General features: G+C 48.1%; 1 protein-coding gene across 1 annotated transcript in view; it reads left to right on the forward strand.

Moving 5' to 3' along the window:
• Positions 1-21,567, forward strand: part of MAP3K5 (mitogen-activated protein kinase kinase kinase 5) — a 245,508-nt gene that overhangs the window by 211,464 nt on the left and 12,477 nt on the right. Inside the window, exons 19-23 of the mRNA XM_075339839.1 lie at positions 4,238-4,395; positions 5,802-5,979; positions 14,424-14,444; positions 15,472-15,649; positions 20,051-20,219. Coding sequence (XP_075195954.1) covers positions 4,238-4,395; positions 5,802-5,979; positions 14,424-14,444; positions 15,472-15,649; positions 20,051-20,219 — 704 coding nt within the window. The remainder of the gene's footprint in view (positions 1-4,237; positions 4,396-5,801; positions 5,980-14,423; positions 14,445-15,471; positions 15,650-20,050; positions 20,220-21,567) is intronic.

The following is a 21,567-nucleotide window of genomic DNA, read 5'->3' on the forward strand; positions in this document are numbered from 1 at the left end:
TGTACTACAGTACATTGTTAAACTCCTTGCTGGAAGTCCAAACACTGGGACATCAGAGAATGGAACATGCTCCAGAAGTGAGCATGCTCAACCTCTGCCCTGGTCATTGTCTATTTGACTGCTAGAGGAAGGTGAGGACAGCCTCAGCTATTTCTGGCAGTCCCATAGACAACGAGTGGAGCAAAGATCGAGCATGCTCACCTCCTCTCCATTGAAGATTGGGCTCTGCAGTGTGGTTCTGGAGCCCTGCACTCAGGATTGTTGAAGGTCCCAAGGGTCTGATAACTTCTAGTTCTGAGATTAACTCTTTTATGCCATATAGTTTAGGCCTCTAATGTTGCAATTACTTTGCTATTTTACTTTTGCTTCTTTGTGTAGTTTGTACATTAACCTATTTGCATCAACTCAAAATTAGTTTCGGTTTAACTTGCCTTAAAATATTTACATTTACAGTATTTGGGATTAAGATAAATAGAAAAAAGTTACAATTGCTACCAGATATCCATTATCTGATAATACAGATTGCTTTACGATCACTAACTAGCTGGAAATTTTTGAAATTTTTGAAATTCTTTGCATGATATTTTCTGAAAACTGATCAAAGTCTACAGGAATTGCCCTGATGTACTGGTAATACTCACCTATACGGGCTTCATGGATAATACATCCAGCCAAATGATACACTGAAAATACATGAAACTTTAATTCACATGCTTTTAAACAATAAGTGTAAAAAACAGACCTCAATTAAGGCCCCGTCACACTAAGCAACATCGCTAGCAACATCGCTGCTAACGAACAACTTTTGTGACGTTGCTAGCTATGTTGCTGTGTGTGACATCCAGCAACAACCTGGCCCCTGCTGTGAGGTCGTTGGTTGTTGCTGAATGTCCTGGGCCATTTTTTAGTTGTTGCTGTCCCGCTGTGAAGCACAGATCGCTGTGTGTGACAGCGAGACAGCAACAACTAAATGTGCAGGCAGCAGGAGCCGGCTTCTGCGGAGGCTGGTAACCACAGTAAACATCGGGTAACCAAGAAGCCCTGTCCTTGGTTACCCGATATTTACCTTTGTTACCAGCCTCCGCCGCTCTCACTGTCAGTGCCGGCTCCTGCTCTGTGCACATGTAGCTGCAGGACACATCGGGTTAATTAACCCGATGTGTGCTGTAGCTAAGAGAGCAGGGAGCCAGCGCTAAGCGGTGTGCGCTGCTCCCTGCTCTGTGCACATGTAGCTGCAGCACACATCGGGTAATTAACCCGATGTATGCTGTAACTAGGAGAGCAGGGAGCCAGCGCTCAGTGTGCGCTGCTCCCTGCTCTCTGCACGTGTATCTCCGTGCGCTGGTAACCAAGGTAAATATCGGGTTGGTTACCCGATATTTACCTTAGTTACCAAGCGCAGCATCTTCCACGCGGCGCTGGGGGCTGGTCACTGGTTGCTGGTGAGCTCACCAGCAACTCGTGTAGCGACGCTCCAGCGATCCCTGCCAGGTCAGGTTGCTGGTGGGATCGCTGGAGCGTCGCAGTGTGACATCTCACCAGCAACCTTCTAGCAACTTACCAGCGATCCCTATCGTTGTTGAGATCGCTGGTAAGTTGCTTAGTGTGACTGGACCTTTAGTGTTGGGGCATTCAGATCCTCCATCATCTCTACTAAAGTAACATTTAGCACATTAAAGGGAAGCGACCATCTGAAAATGACCCATTATTAAATTAGGAATTTGTGGCACATGTATTTTTTTTAATTTGGTAATTTATTTTATATCACGATCTTTATTAAAAAAAATATAATTTTCACACTGGCCATGGGAGCTTTGGTAGACTCATTCATCCTGTCCTTTCATGAGGAGTTTACGGTAGGAGTAGGAGTAGTAGCCGCCAGAGTATACAATGGAAGAGCTGATATCAAAGCTCCCTCTGCTCCCCCACTCTGCAGAATGACTTTTGCACATGCTCATTATACCGATATCGCAGCGTGTAAAGCACCCTTTAGAGTCTTAAGGGTGCTTTACATGCTGCGACATCGGTACCGATATATCGTCAGGGTCACGTCGTTAGTGACGCACATCCGGCACCAGCGTGTGACACCAAGGATCAACGATCGCAAAATCATTCAAAAACGGTGACCGTTGAAACCATATCGCTATGTGTGACACTGCAGGAACGACGAACATCTCCTTACCTGCGTCCACCATCAATGCGGAAATGAGGTGGGCGGGATGTTACGTCCCGCTCATCTCCGCCCCTCCGCTTCTATTGGCCTGCCGCTTAGTGACGTCGCTATGACGCCGAACGCACCTCCCCCTTGAGGGAGGGATTGTTCGGTGGTCACAGCGACGTCGCTGACCAGGTATGTGCGTGTGCCGTAGCGATAATGTTCGCTACGGCAGCGAGCACCAAATTTTGCACGAACGACAGGGGCGGGTGCTATCGCGCTCGACATTGCTAGCAATCGTTAACGATGTCGCAGCGTGAAAAGCACCCTTAACAGGCCCCAGTGGCCAGTGTGAAAATTACAAAGTTTCTATTTTTTTACAACATATTTTAATACAGATTGTGAAATATGGGGGGGAACCTTGCAAAAAAAATTAAAATATATATTTAACACAAAAACCTATTTTAGCAATATGTTTTTCTTATGATAGTCTCCTTTTAAGGCCTAAGACACACGGTGAAAAAATGGTGCGAGTGGAGTGCGATAAAACATTGCATTCCACTCGGAACAATTTTAGCCTATGTGCCAGCACCCATGAGCGATTTATTTTCTCTGCCCTAATCGCAGCGGGAAAACAATCGCAGCATGCTGCGACTGTAATGCGAGACTCTTTCTCGCACCTATTCAAGTCTATGGGGCGAGAGAAAAATCGCACTCCACTCGCGGTACACCGGTGTACAGCGAGTGCAGTGCGAGAACGGCAATAGCCGGCTACGGAGAAGAGAGGGAGATAAATCACTCCCACCCCTCCTCAGGGATGGCCTGCCCCCCTCAGCTGAGGTCCGCTTGCACAGTCGGACCTCAGTCGCAGGGATACTCGCATGACACTCTGCTCTGCTGTACTGCTACCATGAGCCGAGTGTCATGCGAGGGGATCGCAGTAATCCCCGTGTAGCCCCAGCCTAAGATTACTAATTAAAGGGGTTTTCCCAAAAACAAAGTTAATCTTAATTGATCTTGGAATAATAATAATAATTCCCACAATTGGATGTATTTAAAAATAATGTTCCTGTCCAGAGATAATGTTATATATGTGCCCCTGCTATGTACTGTGTAATGGCCATGTCTAACCATACAGGGACATGGTTTGATGATACCACAGCTCCTGAGTAGGGGAGGAAGTAAAATAAAGTGTACAGATAGCACAGCATGGGATCAGAGCTGGTTCTTTTTGTGAGGTAAAACATTTCCCTGCCTCATTTAAAAAATGTTTTATCTCAAAGAATTATTTTTGATTCCATGCTGTGATTTCTGTATACTTTTTTACTTCCTCTACAGCGCAGGAGCTGTGCTATGATCAGACCATGTTCTTGTACGGTCAGACACGGCCATTACACAGCACATAGCAAAGACAAGTTTATAAGATTATCTCAGAGAAAAAAGTCAACACTTCCAATTGTGGAAATAATTATTATTCTAAGATCAATTGATTGAAATTAGCTTTGTTTGCCGGAAAACTCCTTTACAAAAAAGCTATAGTGGCATCAGTACCCACATTGTGGATACCAACCTCACACAGCGGAAAACCCATTTATTCTAAACTCCATAAAAACACACTGCTCTAAAACTAGGCCCCTTAACTTCTTATTGGCAACCCTATAGGGCATAAATTCCTAAATGTTGTGTGGCCCTCACATATCAAAAAGGGCATACATTCTTAAAAGTTGTTGGGCCTTCACATTTCACTATTGCTATATACAGAAAACCTACAATTGTATGTTTACGAGGGTGTTGCATTTTCTGCATTGGGTACAAGGCTACAGACCAAAACAGTTCTTTTGTAATCCACAAATGTCACATGCCTTTCATCATGAGATTTCTGTTTCTGCAAAAACAGCAAAGACACATTCTTGGCACAGATTAAATAATATTCCTAAAATTCTGAAGCACAAGTAAATAGGTTTCTTCTCCTAGTTATAGTGTACAGCATTATTCTGGTTTTACCTTAAAGATGCCATATTTGATATGAGCCCTCCCTTTAATTAATTGACCTTGTATAAGTGAATCAATGTTACTTTTCAGGCACTCTTCAGTACATGGCTCCAGAAATAATAGATCAAGGACCAAGGGGATATGGGAAGCCTGCAGACATTTGGTCCTTAGGCTGCACAGTAATAGAAATGGCTACAGGGAAGCCTCCTTTTTATGAGCTAGGGGAACCACAAGCTGCCATGTTTAAAGTAAGTGCAATGTACATTTATAACTATATACAAGTGTGAAAAATTAGACTATATTTTTTTAATAAAACCCTTTAAACATAAAGCGATTATATTATCTTATTATTATAAACATTATTTTTATTTTGTACCAATTTGAGGGTTCTGAACAGGTCTGCAGTACATGGCTATATCCAGGTTAATGTATTTGTACTGTAATTGTGTTACTTCTGTTTTACTTTTGTACCAGGAAAGAATATATATCTGGTGTAGACTAAAGCTACTTACCCTAGGCACGGCCAAGCAGTCCAGTGCATCTTCCTCCTAAGGCTAGGTTCACATTTCCGTTGTTTTGCATCAGTCACATGCATTGCTTGACACTTGTGACTGATGCGTTGTACAACAGATGACAAGAATTAGAATTCATCGTCGGACTCCGTTGTAAAAGAGAGAGCGATCAGCTGATCGTTCACAATAGCCGGCTTTTGAGAGCGAACAGATGATCTCCCGGCGGCCGACTAATGCTCACAGCAGCCGGCCGCCGGGTGATCAGCTGATCGCTCACAGCAGTCGGCCGCCGGGTGATCAGCTGTCCGCTCACATTAGCCGGCCGCCGGGTAATCAGCTGATCGGCCGCCGAGAATGTGTGCGGGGGATGGAGTGCGGGGTGGGTGGAGCCGAGCGGGGCCATGGCGCTGAGGACGTCAGTGCCGGGGATGGCTGGGGACAGGTGAGTGTGTGTGTGTGTGTACATGCCGAGTGCGGGAAGAGGCGGAGCCGAGCGGGGAAGTGTCGGGCTCCCTGCACACGTAGCCAGGGTAAATATCGGGTAACTAAGCATTCCTTAGTAACCCGATGTGTACCCTGGTTACGTGTGCAGGGAGCCAGAGAGAGCATCGTACGGATTGCGCTGCTCAGAAAATGTTACAAGCTGCGTTCCTGCAGCCCGGCGGTCAGTCGTTCCACGACTAACCAGTCGGGCGGAGGATGCAACGCAGCCTCATCAGTCACAATCCGCCGCTCATACAAATATATATGGGAACAACAGAATCCGCCAAACGGATTCCGTTGTTTACCAGAGCCGCGGATTGTGACTGATACAAATTGACGGAAATGTGAACCTAGCCTAACTTGTTTTCCATGTATCTTTGTCCCCTCTGGTTTCTGTAAAGTCGGAGCTGTTAATCAAGGAAGAGGAAGGCGGTGATAGATGCAAAACCAATAGATGGGACGGTCAACTGAAATGCTTGGACATACCAATGGTGCATCGAGCACATACGCTTGAATTTAATAGTCAGTTTGTGTTGACTGACTCCTTTTAACATACTATATTAAAAAAAAAAATACTAAGGATCCCTTAATAAAAGATGGCATATTATATATGACCAAGTCTGACCCTTTCATCTATTGCATAATTTTTTAAACTATAGGTCGGAATGTTTAAGATCCATCCAGAAATCCCAGAATCTATGTCAGCAGAGGCCAAGGCCTTTCTTTTACGGTGTTTTGAGCCTGACCCTGTGAAACGTGCTACTGCTCCTGAGCTACTTATGGATGATTTTTTGAAGGTTTCCATGAAAAAACGGAGATCCAACCTTAAGCTGTCAGGTAAGTTACAGACCTCATAAAATACAGCACATATTGCAGATTATATATTCTCTAATCAGCAAAACAATGCTCTATTATTTTTTTTGTTCAACACCATTAGGCCGCGCTCACATAAACGGTATTTTGCCCCATGGCCGGATCCGTTACAAATGCGTTTCAGCTCCATTCATTTCCTAAGGAATCGCGGCAACATGCGGTGACATGCAACCGCAAAACACGCAACCGCATGTGACCGCATCCCGCCGCAACTCCATTGGAGGTGAATTAAGCTGAAACTCATTTGTATCGGATCTGGCCATATGGCAAAATACCGCTGATGTGAGCGGCAAATTATATAGAACCATTAATTGCTTTACAAACTAGACAAAATTGATGGCACTTGTGCCCAGATAGCAACATCAAGGTATAACTCTCATCTGGGTCCTACTCTAATTTCTATGCCTCTCTTGTCCAAACTGACCTTTTATATGGGCTAGAATAGAATCTGCAAAAGGAAAATTAAAACACCTGAAATAACTGGGAGGAGTGTGTGCTGTTCCTATTTGTTTTAGTTAAAACTGTTATTTAATGTTTTTCATGCTTTTCTCTGCTGCCATCTACTGGTCAGACCTTTCGGGTCCTCTGTTTCTTTTTGTCCAGCCCATGGGAGTGTCTGCTGCTCCTCTTACATCACTTCCAGGCATATTCAGTTCACAGCCAGAGATTGTGAGAATCACATCCCTTATTTGAGCTGCTAGAAGCAAAGTCTTCTGACCTTAGTGGCTCCAGAAACAAGCATTATAAGAGAACCACAATGCCAGGTACTTGGACCGCTGTACTCCTGCATGTCCTTAACCTTTGGAGAAAATAAATCACTATTGTTTAATCTCAGCATGTGCATGTTTAACTCTGGAGCGCTCTGGTCATGTCTGCCTCACCTATAGGAAAAATGAAGGTAAGATTCTCACGCCATTCCATAACTACGCGGCTTCAATCGCCTTTAAGTGGGGACAGAACAGTCAGAAGACTGCTTAACAGCTCAAAACCCCGGCTACAGATCCCTAAGAACCCTGTAACTTCCCTTGTAATCTGCCTAGCAACAAGCCTTGTGCACTAGTCTGCCTGCAACAGTGCATGCCTGGACAAGCCTAAGGGGAAGCTCTCCCATCTGCCACGTCCTGTGTCACCTCTGCTTGCATTGTAAAGGGACAGTTAATGCACCTGCTGTTTCCCTCTTGCCATACCCCTTCTATAGACTTGCAGTACATTATACCTCATTACTGCACATTGCTGGACTGCGAACCCCAAGTTTTGCTAAAGACACCTTGGGAATTTCATCAGGGAGTCCTTGCAGAGCTGCACGACAATTTTTGGACCCCTATTCAAAAGTCAAGTTTCTTAAAGAGACAGTACGCCTTAAATCAAAATGGCCGAAAAAGACCTCGGACAGTTCCCCACTGCTGAAACAGAGCAAATACAACCTAATACTGTCCATTATGAAGCCCAGGAGGCAGATCCCGCGCTTCCAGCAGATCAAGTCGTCCGTCTAAAGCGCTCTTCCAAACCCACGATAAAGGCCACTGAAAACTATCACACTATATAAGATGAGCTATGTGAACACCTGGAAGAACTGTGGGAACGAGTCGCCTATTACATGTCAAGACTTGAATCCTCATCAGGCGATGCCGCATGCTTACAAGGCGCTATGGAACAGCTGAACACAGCTCATGAAAGATACAAGAGACTGTCAACAAGGTACATTACCTTTCTAAAAGACTCTAAAATTGATGAAGCTCTTTCAGACCTGAGCAAGGCAGAAGAGGTGGACAAGGTAAGAGATGCCAAGATGCAAGATGCCATAGACAAGGCCGAACACCGTATCTCTCACCAGCAAGAAACTAGATCACACCGATCAACCTCATCTAGACGTTCCTCTCGGTCATACGGGTCATCATCCTCAAGAAGCTCAGCCCTGAGCGACAGGATACTAGAGGCCCGCATAAGAGCGGAAGAATCCAAGGTGAGACGTTCCTTCACAGAAAGAGAAGTAGAGGAAGAAGCCAAAAGGGCAGAAGCAGAACCCCTTGCAAAAGCAGAAGCCAAAAGGGCAGAAGCGGAGGCTCGGATAAAGATTCTTCAGTCACAGATGGAAGAGGAAGTTGCGCTAGCTAAAGTGAGACTACTTGAGCAAGCATTGAGCCAAGGTCCTGATCTAGCTCACTCGCCACCACTGGAAACAGACAATCCAGTTGATCGCACAAGAGACAATGTACTGAATGTTACCTGTAGAAACCTTGGTTTGCAGTACCGTCCAAGCCGACAACACCGAAACCTCCAACTTACCTCTACCAGTCCCAGTACCACCTAAAGCACCTGAGCAAATTAATAAGTCACCAAGAGGTTCCCTCTCAAACACAGTCACCACGGCAAGATGGCAACCAAGTGCTTCCTGACAGACTTCCACAGCTCAAGCAGCGGTCATCAGAATCTGCAGAGGCTAAACCACAGCTCAACCCTGCAGCAACGTCATTCTACCCGGGAACATCTCATCCATTCACGCTAGGCAGCCCATACGCTCCAGGGGCATCACGAGTCGTTGTGGCAACAAGTGGTGAGAAATCAGATATGTCTGAGTTTGCTAGGTTCATGGTGAGCAGAGAGCTAATCAACACTAGTCTCACGAAATTTGATTGTGCAGAAAGCTACAGATCCTGGAAAGCAACTTTCAAGGCAGCCATCGCCAATCTCAGCTTAACTGCAGAACAGGAGCTCGACCTCATGATCAAGTGGTTGGGCCCAGGCTCTACAAACCGTATCAAGAGCTTCAGAACCGTCTATGTGGGAGAAGCAGGTCTCGCTGCTGCATGGCAAAGACTGGAACGCACCTTTGGCAGCGCAGAAGCAATAGAGAAAGCCCTATTGAAGAGACTGCAGGACATCCCAAAGATCAACCTTAAAGAAGTCCATAAGCTTCAAGACCTAAGTGATCTGCTTGTGGAGCTGGAGCTCGCCAAGAGAGACCCTCGTCTGTCTGGGCTGTGCTACCTGGATACAGCCCATGGAGTGAACCCAATCGTGGTGAAGCTGCCATACAGTCTGCAGGAGAAATGGGCAACGTCAGTCTCCAGGTACAAAAGAGTGCATGACGTCATCTTTCCCCCATTTATTCACTAATGCAAGTTCATCGATGAGCAGGCCCAGATGAGGAACGACCCCAGCCTCGACTTCCTAGAGTTCAACACTTCGGCAGCTGCAACAACATCATCATCAAGGTATGAAGGTGCCATACACAAACGCAGAGACATTAAGTACACTGTGAGTGTTAGGAAGACTGAGCTACCATCACCTGCAGCACCTACAGATAAACAGTACACCATCTCATCACGAGATAAGTCTTTCAATCAAGAATGTCCCATCCATAAAAAACCGCACTCACTGAACAAGTGCAGAGGGTTTAGATCCAAAACCCTACAGGAGCGCAAGAAAGTCCTCACAGAGGTTGGGATCTGTTTCAAATGCTGCGCATCACTTGAGCACATGGCCACGGACTGTAAATCCATCGTCAAGTGTGAGGAGTGTCATAGTGAAAAACACGTTTCAGCCATGCACCTAACCCAGCTGGCTAGAGACACACTGGCTGCAGTCACCACCGCTCCCACTCCAAGTCATGGCGGGGAGTCCAAGAATCAGACTGACACCACCACAGCCGTCTCCTGCTCATGCTCAGAGGTATGTGGAGAGGGCCAAATGCAGTAATGTTGTGCCCGAATATGCCTCATCAAGGTTTATCCCGAGGGACATCCAGAAAAGGCAATGAAGGTGTATGCCATCATAGATGACCAAAGCAACCGGTCCCTGGCAGGAACCAAATTGTTTGAAGCCTTCGGAATTCATGGACCATCAGAACCCTACACCTTGAACACCTTCTCGGGTCGCATAGAGACTAGCGGCAGAAGAGCCCAGGGATTCATTGCTTCTCCTATCAATGGGAAGACTGAAATGCCTCTACCAACGCTCGTTGAATGTGACCAAATACCCAGCCACAGGAATGAAATTCCTACCTCAGAAGCTGCATTTCATCAACCACACCTAAGACACCTCGCTAGCGTTATCCCACCTTTGGACAAGAACGCAGAGATTCTACTCCTGCTCGGCAGAGACAATCTAAGGGTACACAAGGCGCGACAACAGTGTAATGGGCCTGACTATGCACCATATGCCCAGAGACTGGACTTGGGATGGGTAGTCATAGGAAATGCGTTGATCGATCAGAAATTGATTCCTTCAAGACTTACGTGCATGGAGATGGACGCACAACCTGCCTAAAGCCATGTCCTCATCACTATGGAGTGAAAGAGAAGTCTCCATACACAATACAGCTACCTGACATCGCTTCTCTGCATATCGACAACTTGGGAAGATCAGTATTTCTCACAAACAAGGACGACGATAAAGTAGCCTTGTCAGTAGAGGACAGCGAATTCATCGAAATAATGGACTGTGAGTTTTCTAAAGACAAAACCAACCACTGGGTCTCTCCATTACCCTTCCGATCTACCAGGGTAAAACTCCCAAACAACCGAGATCAAGCTCAGACTAGGTGTAACTCTCCAGCGTTCCATGAACAGCAAGCCTAAAATGAGAGAACACAGCGTCGCCTTTATGGACAAGGAAGTCTGAAACAACCTAGCAGAATCTGTACCAACCGAACTGAATCCAGCAGATCACGCAACTAGACCTATGTCTATAAGTTCTTTTGCTAACTCTTCTTGGCTTACAGGTCCAGAGTTCCTGCTGAGACAGTCAGAAGAAGGTGTCCAGGAAGCATTCAGCATCCTAGATCAACACAACGATCCAGATGTCCGAGCTGAAGTCAATACCCTGGCCACCAGTGCAGAAAAAACTTTCAACCTCAGTTGCCAACGTTTTGAACTTTTCTCCAGCTGGATGAGGCTCGTCAGGACTGTCACTAGGTTAGTGCATATCGCCAGATGCTATCGTACGGACCTTAAAAACAAAGACTGTCATCGCTGGCTGGCGTGTGCCACAAACCCCTTTCTGCTGAGGACATCTCCCATAGCGAGTCCCTCATAATACGCCACCTCCAGCAGAGTGAATTTGCCATGGAATGGAAGTGTTTATACAACAAACAGCAGATTCCATTAAGAAGCCCTCTCGCCAATTTAAACCCAGTTATCGACAGTTTCGGCTTACTGAGAGTTGGTGGTCATTTGAACCAGGCTCATCTTGGAGTTGCAGAACAAAATCCTCTCATCATTCCCAACAAACACCATGTAACAGTCTTACTGATCCGACACCACCATGAAAAGACTGAACACCAAGGCAGGCAAATTACAGAGGGCATTTTACGGTTTGCAGGCCTCTGGATTATTGGGATGATGAGACGTGCAGCACAAATACTACACGATTGTGTGCACTGTCGTAAACCGAGAGGAAAACAACTGTACCAACAAATGGCTGACTTGCCTACAGACAGACTTTCTACAGAGCCCACTTTCACCTACGTGGGCCTAGACGTCTTCGGACCATGGATGGTGTCCACACGCAGAACTCGCAGCGGCCAAGCAAACAGTAAGCGGTGGGCTGTTATTCACCTGTATGAGTGTTCGAGCCGTTCACATTGAGGTGTTAGAGTCCATGGATACCTCCCAGCCTAATTAACGCCTTGAGAAGGTTCCTTGCCATCAGAGGACCAGTGAAACAGCTGAGGTCTGACCGTGGAAGCAACTTCGTCGGTGCATGTAGAGAACTGAACATCGACACCAAGCCTATCCAAGATCAGCTGGCAGAGAAAGGTTGCACCTGGATCTTCAATCCCCCTCACAGTTCTCACATGGGAGGTTCCAGGGAGAGGATGATTGGGATTTCACGCAACATCTTGAACTCCATGCTAATGGACGTCAATTCCTCACGACTCACACATGAGACTCTAGTCACTCTTTTAGCTGAAGTCTCAGCCATTATCAATTCAAGACCCCTTGTGCCGGTGACCATGGATCGAGAAACACCAACCATATGGACTCCTACTATTCTTATTACCCAAAAAACTGACAATGCGGTAATGCCCAGCGGAGAGTTCACCCACGCGAACACTTATCAAAAAGACTGGAAACGGGTTCAATACTTGGCTGACTACTTCTGGAACCGATGGAGGAAGGAATACCTCACCATTCTTCAAGGAAGAAAGAAGTGGCGACATCCCAAGCCGAACCTCAAAGAAGGAGACCTAGTCCGCATGAAAGACTAGACCACAGAAAGGACTGACTGGCCTATGGGACTGATTACTAAGGTACTGCCTAGCCAGGACGGCAATGTTCGGAAGGTGGAGCTAAAGGTCATCAGGAAAGGTGAGACGAAGACCTTTGCAAGGCCAATCCATGAACTTATTCTGCTGTTGCCCATAGAGAGCGTCCCTACGGGATGAACGCTACCGGACCTGAACTTTGAGCGATCCTTCTTGTTTTGGACTCAGTTGAGTTTGTTTTGCATTTAAGGTGCCTTTCCTTTCAAGGTTATATTATGGACTCAATAGTGAAATCCCCAAAGTGAATTTCAGACGGGGAGTGTGCTGTTCCTATTTGTTTTAGTTAAAACTGTTATTTAATGTTTTTCATGCTTGTCTCTGCTGCCATCTACTGGTCAGACCTTTCGGCTCCTCTGTTTCTTTTCGTCCAGCCCATGGGAGTGTCTGCTGCTCCTCTTACATCACATCCTGGCATATTCAGTTCACAGCCAGAGATTGTGAGAATCACATCCCTTATTTGAGCTGCTAGAAGCAAAGTCTTCTGACCTTAGTGGCTCCAGAAACAAGCATTATAGGAGAACCACAATGCCAGGTACTGGGACCGCTGTACTCCTGCATGTCCTTAACCTTTGGAGAAAATAAATCACCATTGTTTCATCTCAGCATGTGCATGTTTAACTCTGGAGCGCTCTGGTCTTGTCTGCCTCACCTATAGGAAAAATGAAGGTAAGATTCTCACGCCATTCCATAACTACGTGCCTTCAATCGCCTTTAAGTGGGGACAGAACAGAGTGCACTGAGAAAAGTCATAACTCCATAATACAAACTAGAAAAACTGAACATGACATACAATATCCAAAATAGCAGTTGCACTCAAGTAAAGGGAAGGAGAAAAAACAAGAATGTAGTTGGTGAATATGGAATATGAATCTGCATTACTGCCAAGAAAACATGATTTTTTTTTTTAAATGAGTTACTTAGCAAATAAAGGTGGCAAAATTAACTTGTGTCTAGAAACCACGTCAAGGTGCTTACTGACATTGTTATTAATGATGGGCGAGCACTAAAACGCTCAAATGCACTTTACTCAAGTCAAGCTGATCAGACACTCTGTTCTTGACTCGAGAAACGAGTATAATGGAAGTTAATTATTATTGATGTGTTAGCATGCTTAGCCACGTATCACGGGTGCTCGGCTGTCTCATTCATGAAACATCGAATATAAAGCACAGGCTCTCCTCTAAAGAGGAGCAAACCTTTGGAGGTTCGTATTGCTGGCAACAAACAAGCCTAGCTCCACAGGCTTGACCCAAACCCCGGATCAAGTCACTGATTGGCAGTTTGAGTCTCCGCCCACATATAGCCAGCTATAAGCAGAATACTTCCGGGAGAGGGTAAGCGGGCTTTTTTGAAACTTTTTTTGTGTTGCACACTACATCCGAGCACGCTGTTGTTACCCTCTGTGTGCGCCATTCAAACACTGCAAGCACTCGCACAGGGCTGAACACCAAGCGTACCTGAGCACAGCTTTGCTCGCATGTGTTTTGTTCAGATGTACAGCATCCAATCCTCGAACCCGCATCTAGATTTTAAATTTGGTGTTCGGTTCAAAAACCAAAGCTCAGGTTTGCGCATATCTACTCGCTTCACTGCATAATGCAAGCATGCCACCAGTGAGAGTCACTTGCAGCCTCTGGATGATTCTTATTAGGGGTATAAACAACATTTTCGTCACAGCCCAGCATCTTGCGCGCTCTCTCCTTCGCTGCAGAGTGCCACAAGCAGGAGCGATGCTGGGCTGTGATGAGCAATGAAGCGCCACCCACAGCCCAGTCACTCAGAGACTGGGGCAACCTTGGTGATGTCCGGTCAACTGGAAATTGACATGACATCACTGGATTTCAGAGGTCACTGAGCCCGTGGGTCATGTGATGGGAATGAGGGGACCACAATAGCGCCGCTCAGAGGCAGAATTTACTACATAAGGTAGTTGAGAAAAGCCTTCTCTATGAGCTTTCCATCAATGTGGCCACTAATGCTGACTAGTGGACCACCTCTTTAATATAAGATCATGTTGCGATAGGTTCTTGAATTGTAATATCTATGGGCAACATATGAGTTAATTACAAACCATTATTTATGTTACATAATGTAATAATAATAATATTTTAACACTTGTTTTTATCCTCTCTCCTCACAGTACTTTCTCCTGGATCAAATGGTAAGACTTTGCTTTATCATACTTTACTATATCCAAGGGTATAATTAATGAAAGCTGCCATTACATTTATTGCTTTATAAACAGTATACAAAATTATAATTTTTTTATTATTATTACTATTATTATTACATCCTCCATTCTGATCAGTGAGAAAATAAGAAAAAAAAAGGACAGTGACTGGCACAGTGTGAGGCTAAGTGCGCACGTGTGCGCTCTGCACCGCACCGAAAAGGTGCGCTTCAGAGCGCAGCTGAAAAGCTGCGTTCTGAAGCGCATGGTGCCGGCAGATTCGTGCGCTCTGCATGCTGCCTCTCCCTATAGACAGCATGCAGAACGCACGAAAGAAGTGACATGTCACTTCTTAGAACGCAGCGATTCGGCAAGCAGCCGAATCGCTGCGTTCTAACATGCCACGTGCGCACGGCCCCTGCACAATCTCCATAGATTGTGCAGGGGACGCAGGACGCATGCAGTTACGCTGCGGTGCAGAACGCAGCGCAACTGCATGTAATACGCACACGTGCGCACATACCCTTAGACTCCTTCACACATGACATGTGAGGTCCATTTTCACACGTACCGGAGACACGGACACACGTAGACCCATTAAAATCAATGGCTCTGTCCGTGTTTTCACAAGAACCATATGCCCGTGTGCTCCACACAGCGACCTTTCCATTTTCTCCAGCAATGTGAAAAAAGATTTAGTTGCTTAGAGGTTCTCTTTGCTTCCTTTGCCACTTTGCGGACTATTATAAGCCTTGCTATTGGAGTGATCTATGTTGGTCAAACACACCTTGGGAGGGTATTCATGATCTCAAATTTCCTCCATTTGTACACAATATTTCTGACTTTGGATTGGTGTAGTCCGAACTCTTTAGAACTGGTTTTGCAACCTTTTCCATCATGATGAGCATTAGCAACTCTTCTTCGTACATCCTCCGAAATCCCCTCTATTTGTGACATGATACACTTCCACAAACAAACAGATCGGTAAGGTATATGCGTTTTAATCCTTCTTCTGCAGAATATCTGAGGAGTATATCATTGCCTGTACCAGTAATGGTGGAAGATACAAGTAGCAGCAGTGAATATGGATCAGTATCACCAGATACCGACCTGAGATCCGAGCCTTTCAACTTTACATCGAGAACAAAATCCTGCATTGAAAAAGAATCAAAAATCAAAAGAGGTTTTTTCCTAGGGTGAGTTAGTGTTTCCACTTTTTTGGCATTCTGTATTATTTGATTTTCAATTCATGTATCTTGTTCTATATGTTTTGTGTATCTGACCAAAGCTAAAAAATAACCCAAAGTGACGGCTTGTGAAACTAAAATAGGTCCATGTGCAGATATGATCCATGTTTGAATAAATTAAAAGTAATAACTACAGTTTACCAATTATATTTATTTCCATCATAGAGCTATTGTCATTATTCTGGATTTAATTATTACAAAAAAGACATGCATTTATCTGAAACTAGAAGGTGGCCCGATTCTACGCATCGGTTATTCTAGAATTTACGTATTGTGTAGTTCATGTATGATTTTTGTTATATATATATATATATATATATATATAGATGTTGTTGTGTGTACTTACCAAGTGTTTGTGTAGGGCACTGTACATGTTCTGGGTGTTGTCTGGGTGTGGCGGGGGGTGAGAGTGGTGTTGTATGTGTGTTGCGTTGTTTGTGGAGCGCTGTGTGTCTGTGTGTGTGTTGCGCGTTTTGTGTGTGTGTGGTGTGTTTTGGGGGGAGGTATGTTTTGTGCAATGTGTGTGTTGTGCAGTATGTGCGTATATTTATGTATGCCGCGGTGTTTGTGTGTTGGGTGTTGTGTGTGTGTGTGGGTGTCTGTGTAGTGCGGCGTTTGTGGTTCCCAGTGTGTGTGTGTGTTGTGCAGTGCGCGTGTGTGTGTGTGTTGGGGGGAGGTGTGCACCTCCCATCGTGCTCCATCCCCCATGCTGCGCACTCCCCATCGTGCTCCATCCGCCATGCTGCGCACTCCCAAACGTGGTCCATCTGCCATGCTGCGCACTCCCAAACGTGCTCCATCCGCCATACTGCGTACTCCCCATCGTGCTGCATCCCCCATGCTGCGCACTCCCAAACGTGCTCCATCCGCCATGCTGCGCACTCCCAAACGTGCTCCATCCGCCATGCTGCGCACTACCCATCGTGCTCCATCCGCCATGCTGCGCACTCCCCATCGTGCTCCATCCGCCATGCTGCGCACTCCCAAACGTGCTCCATCCGCCATGCTGCGCACCCCCAATCGTGCTCCATCCGCCATGCTGCGCACTCCCAAACGTGCTCCATCCGCCATGCTGCGCACTCCCAAACGTGCTCCATCCGCCATGCTGCGCACTCCCAAACGTGCTCCATCCGCCATGCTGCGCACTCCCAAACGTGCTCCATCCGCCATGCTGCGCACTCCCAAACGTGCTCCATCTGCCATGCTGCGCACTCCCCATCGTGCTGCATCCCCCATGCTGCGCACTCCCAAACGTGCTCCATCCGCCATGCTGCGCACTCCCAAACGTGCTCCATCCGCCATGCTGCGCACTACCCATCGTGCTCCATCCGCCATGCTGCGCACTCCCCATCGTGCTCCATCCGCCATGCTGCGCACTCCCAAACGTGCTCCATCCGCCATGCTGCGCACCCCCAATCGTGCTCCATCCGCCATGCTGCGCACTCCCAAACGTGCTCCATCCGCCATGCTGCGCACTCCCAAACGTGGTCCATCTGTCATGCTGCGCACTCCCAAACGTGCTCCATCCGCCATACTGCGTACTCCCCATCGTGCTGCATCCCCCATGCTGCGCACTCCCAAACGTGCTCCATCCGCCATGCTGCGCACTCCCAAACGTGCTCCATCCGCCATGCTGCGCACTACCCATCGTGCTCCATCCGCCATGCTGCGCACTCCCCATCGTGCTCCATCCGCCATGCTGCGCACTCCCAAACGTGCTCCATCCGCCATGCTGCGCACCCCCAATCGTGCTCCATCCGCCATGCTGCACACTCCCAAACGTGCTCCATCCGCCATGCTGCGCACTCCCAAACGTGCTCCATCCGCCATGCTGCGCACTCCCAAACGTGCTCCATCCGCCATGCTGCGCACTCCCAAACGTGCTCCATCCGCCATGCTGCGCACTCCCAAACGTGCTCCATCCGCCATGCTGCGCACTCCCAAACGTGCTCCATCCGCCATGCTGCGCACTCCCAAACGTGGTCCATCCGCCATGCTGCGCACTCCCAAACGTGCTCCATCCGCCATACTGCGCACTCCCCATCGTGCTGCATCCCCCATGCTGCGCACTCCCAAACGTGCTCCATCCGCCATGCTGCGCACTCCCAAACGTGCTCCATCCGCCATGCTGCGCACTCCCCATCGTGCTCCATCCGCCATGCTGCGCACTCCCCATCGTGCTCCATCCGCCATGCTGCGCACTCCCAAACGTGCTCCATCCGCCATGCTGCGCACTCCCAAACGTGCTCCATCCGCCATGCTGCGCACTCCCAAACGTGCTCCATCCGCCATGCTGCGCACTCCCAAACGTGCTCCATCCGCCATGCTGCGCACTCCCAAACGTGCTCCATCCGCCATGCTGCGCACTCCCAAACGTGCTCCATCCGCCATGCTGCGCACTCCCAAACGTGCTCCATCCGCCATGCTGCGCACTCCCAAACGTGCTCCATCCGCCATGCTGCGCACTCCCAAACGTGCTCCATCCGCCATGCTGCGCACTTCCAAACGTGGTCCATCCGCCATGTTGCGCACTCCCAAACGTGCTCCATCCGCCATACTGCGCACTCCCAAACGTGCTCCATCCGCCATACTGCGCACTCCCCATCGTGCTCCATCTGCCATGCTGCGCACTCCCAAACGTGCTCCATCCGCCATGCTGCGCACTCCCAAACGTGCTCCATCCGCCATGCTGCGCACTCCCAAACGTGCTCCATCCGCCATGCTGCGCACTCCCAAACGTGGTCCATCCGCTATGCTACGCACTCCCAAACGTGGTCCATCCGCCATGCTGTGCACTCCCAAACGTGATCCATCCGCCATGCTGCGCACTCCCAAACGTGCTCCATCCGCCATGCTGCGCACTCCCAAACGTGCTCCATCCACCATGCTGCGCACTCCCAAACGTGGTCGATCCGCCATGCTGTGCACTCCCAAACGTGGTCCATCCGCCATGCTGCGCACTCCCAAACGTGCTCCATCCCCCAAGCTACGCACTCCCAAACGTGGTCCATCCGCCATGCTGCGCACTCCCAAACGTGCTCCATCCCCCATGCTGCACCAGCATCAGCCTCTCTCCTCCCAGCATCAGCCTCTCTCCTCCCAGCATCAGCCTTTTCTGTCCCTAGCATCAGCCTCTCTCCTCCCAGCCTACCCCAGCCTCAGCCTCCCCCAGCATCAGCCTCTCTTCTCTCAGCCTCCCCCTCCCAGCCTTCCCCAGCATCAGCCTCTCTCCTCCCAGCATTAGCCTCTCTCCTCCCAGCATCAGCCTCTCACCTCCCAGCATCAGCCTCTCTCCTCCCAGCATCAGCCTCTCTCCTCCCAGCCTACCCCAGCCTCAGCCTCGCCCAGCATCAGCCTCTCTTCTCTCAGCCTCCCCCTCCCAGCCTTCCCCAGGATCAGCCTCTCTCCTCCCAGCCTCCTCCAGCACGCCGTGCTCCTCTGCCGACACAGATCCGATCGCATACACACACACACACACACGATCGCATACACTCACACACCCCCGATCGCATACACTCACACACACCCGATCGCATACACTCAGGCACACACACATTGACGATATTGCACATACGCGCTCACACTCACAACATCCGGAGATACCACATGCTTCTGGCCATGTGATCCTCCGGCAGGTCCTGGAAGTTCACTGCACAGTATCGCCGCCGAGAAGCAAGCGATATCCCAGGATGTTGTGAGTGTGTGGATGCGATGTGGTGTGTGTGTGAGGTGTGTGTGTGTGTGTGTTGTTATGTGTGTGCATGTGTATGTTCCGCCGCTGCAGGACCTTGATGCGCTGGTAACTATGCTACCATGGTTACCAGCGTATCCCGTCCCCCGCTCGCACGGGAGCCCACACCAGCATACGGCGGCAACCCCAGCAATGTGAGGGTATGTGTCGGCTGGGTTGGCGGCGTACGCTGATGTGGGCTCCCGGGGGTACAGTACTCACCTGGGAGTCGTGGCTCCGTGTCGGTCGGATCGGGGAATGCGTGCGGGGGGCGGGGCCAGAGCGAGCGTGCATTGCGTGAGGGGGGCAGGGCGTGGGCAAGTTGCCTGGGCGAGCGGCCAATCCGTGCGGGGGGGTGGGGCCATGGCGAGCCCAGCGGCCAATCAGCTTTGTGTCACCGTAAGGACACAATTTTGGAGACAGACAGACAGACAGAATAAGGCAATTATATATATAGATAAGAACTTGTATTGCAGATATCAAGCTTTCACTTTATTCAACTTTCTATAACCTGCATGCCCATATATACAGGTTAGGAGGGTTGTTCCTACTGACACATTCCCTTTAAGGTTTTTCTAATTCTTCTACTGAATAATAAATTAAGTTAGAATTAATTTTAGAATTCCAGATGAGCTGTTTGAAGATCACAGTGCACCTCCCTCACCGGAGGAAAGAGACTCTGGATTTTTCATGTTGAAGAAGGACAGTGAACGAAGAGCTACTCTCCATCGCATCCTGACTGAAGATCAAGACACTGTTGTTAGAAACCTGATGACAGCACTTGGTCAGGTAATTTGGTGATTAGTGATCTCTAATTACATATTCTATGGAGTACACATTTTTTTGAGAGTTAAAAGTAGCAACTGTGAAAGGTCTAATCTAGCATTGTCTGAATAGTTGTAGGATATTATATGTGTTTGTAAGACTAAGGCATTGAAATATGTCAACCACATACATATATAAGCAAGCTATAGGCGTCCAGCAGCTACTGTTTTCCCCTGAAAATAAGCCCTTATCAGGATTTTTCGGCTTTCTGCCAGCAGCATTGATTGAAACCTGTGTTAGGCCGGAGTCACACTTGCAAGTGACTCGCGCGTAACTCATGCGAGTCTCGCATCCCATCAAACGGCATGGTCTCCTTCTCTCCAGACAGGAGTTGGTCAGCTGCATGTATTTATATGAAGCTGATCCACTCCTATCCGGAGAGCGGCAGGCCATACTGGGTGCTGTGATGCGAGACTTGCGCTAGTCACTCGCAAGTGTGACTCCAGCCTTAATGAAATAATGAATATACACTTCCTTCCCAGCCCACCCCTCTGCCTGCATCAGTGACTGGAACTTATGTAAATGTAAAAATGAATTATCACCTCCTTTCTCTGCCCACCCCTCTGTGCCAGGTGTCAGTGATTCACTCAGATTGTCATATCACTGCAAGACGGCTTGCCTCACCTGAGTGTGATAGCTCCATAGAAATACACACTGACATGCTTGGATCAAAAGAGAAGCCGGCCAGTGCGAGGATTCTCTGTGATCCTTTGTCAGTAATATGACTGACTGAGTCACGCACAGGTATTGGCACAGGAAGGGGTGAATATTCATTTTTCAATAATTGGCAACCCAATCACTGACATCAATACAAAATATAAAATAAAAATAAGTCCTATCGCATCTTTTGGAACCAAAAATAATGACACTGTCTTATTTTTGGGCAAACACTAAAAGGGGCTTTACACGCTACGACATTGCTAATGCGAACTCGTTGGGGTCACGGAATTGGTGACGCACATCCGGCCGCATTAGCGATGCCGTTGTGTGTGACACCTATGAGCGATTTTGCATCGTTGCAAAAAAGTGCAAAATCACTCATCGGTGACATGGGGGTCCATTCTCAAAAATCGTTACTGCAGCAGTAACGAGGTTGTTCCTCGTTCCTGCGGCAGCACACATCGCTCCGTGTGACACCGCAGGAACGAGGAACCTCTCCTTACCTGCCTCCCAGCCGCTATGCGTAAGGAAGGAGGTGGGCGGAATGTTACGTCCCGCTCATCTCCGCCCCTCCGCTTCTTTTGGGCAGCGGTTCAGTGACGCAGCTGTGACTTCGCTGTGACGCTGAATGAACCGCCCCCTTAGAAAGTAC

The sequence above is a fragment of the Anomaloglossus baeobatrachus genome, chromosome 3 (assembly GCF_048569485.1).
Source record: "Anomaloglossus baeobatrachus isolate aAnoBae1 chromosome 3, aAnoBae1.hap1, whole genome shotgun sequence".
Taxonomy (NCBI): Eukaryota; Metazoa; Chordata; class Amphibia; order Anura; family Aromobatidae; genus Anomaloglossus; species Anomaloglossus baeobatrachus.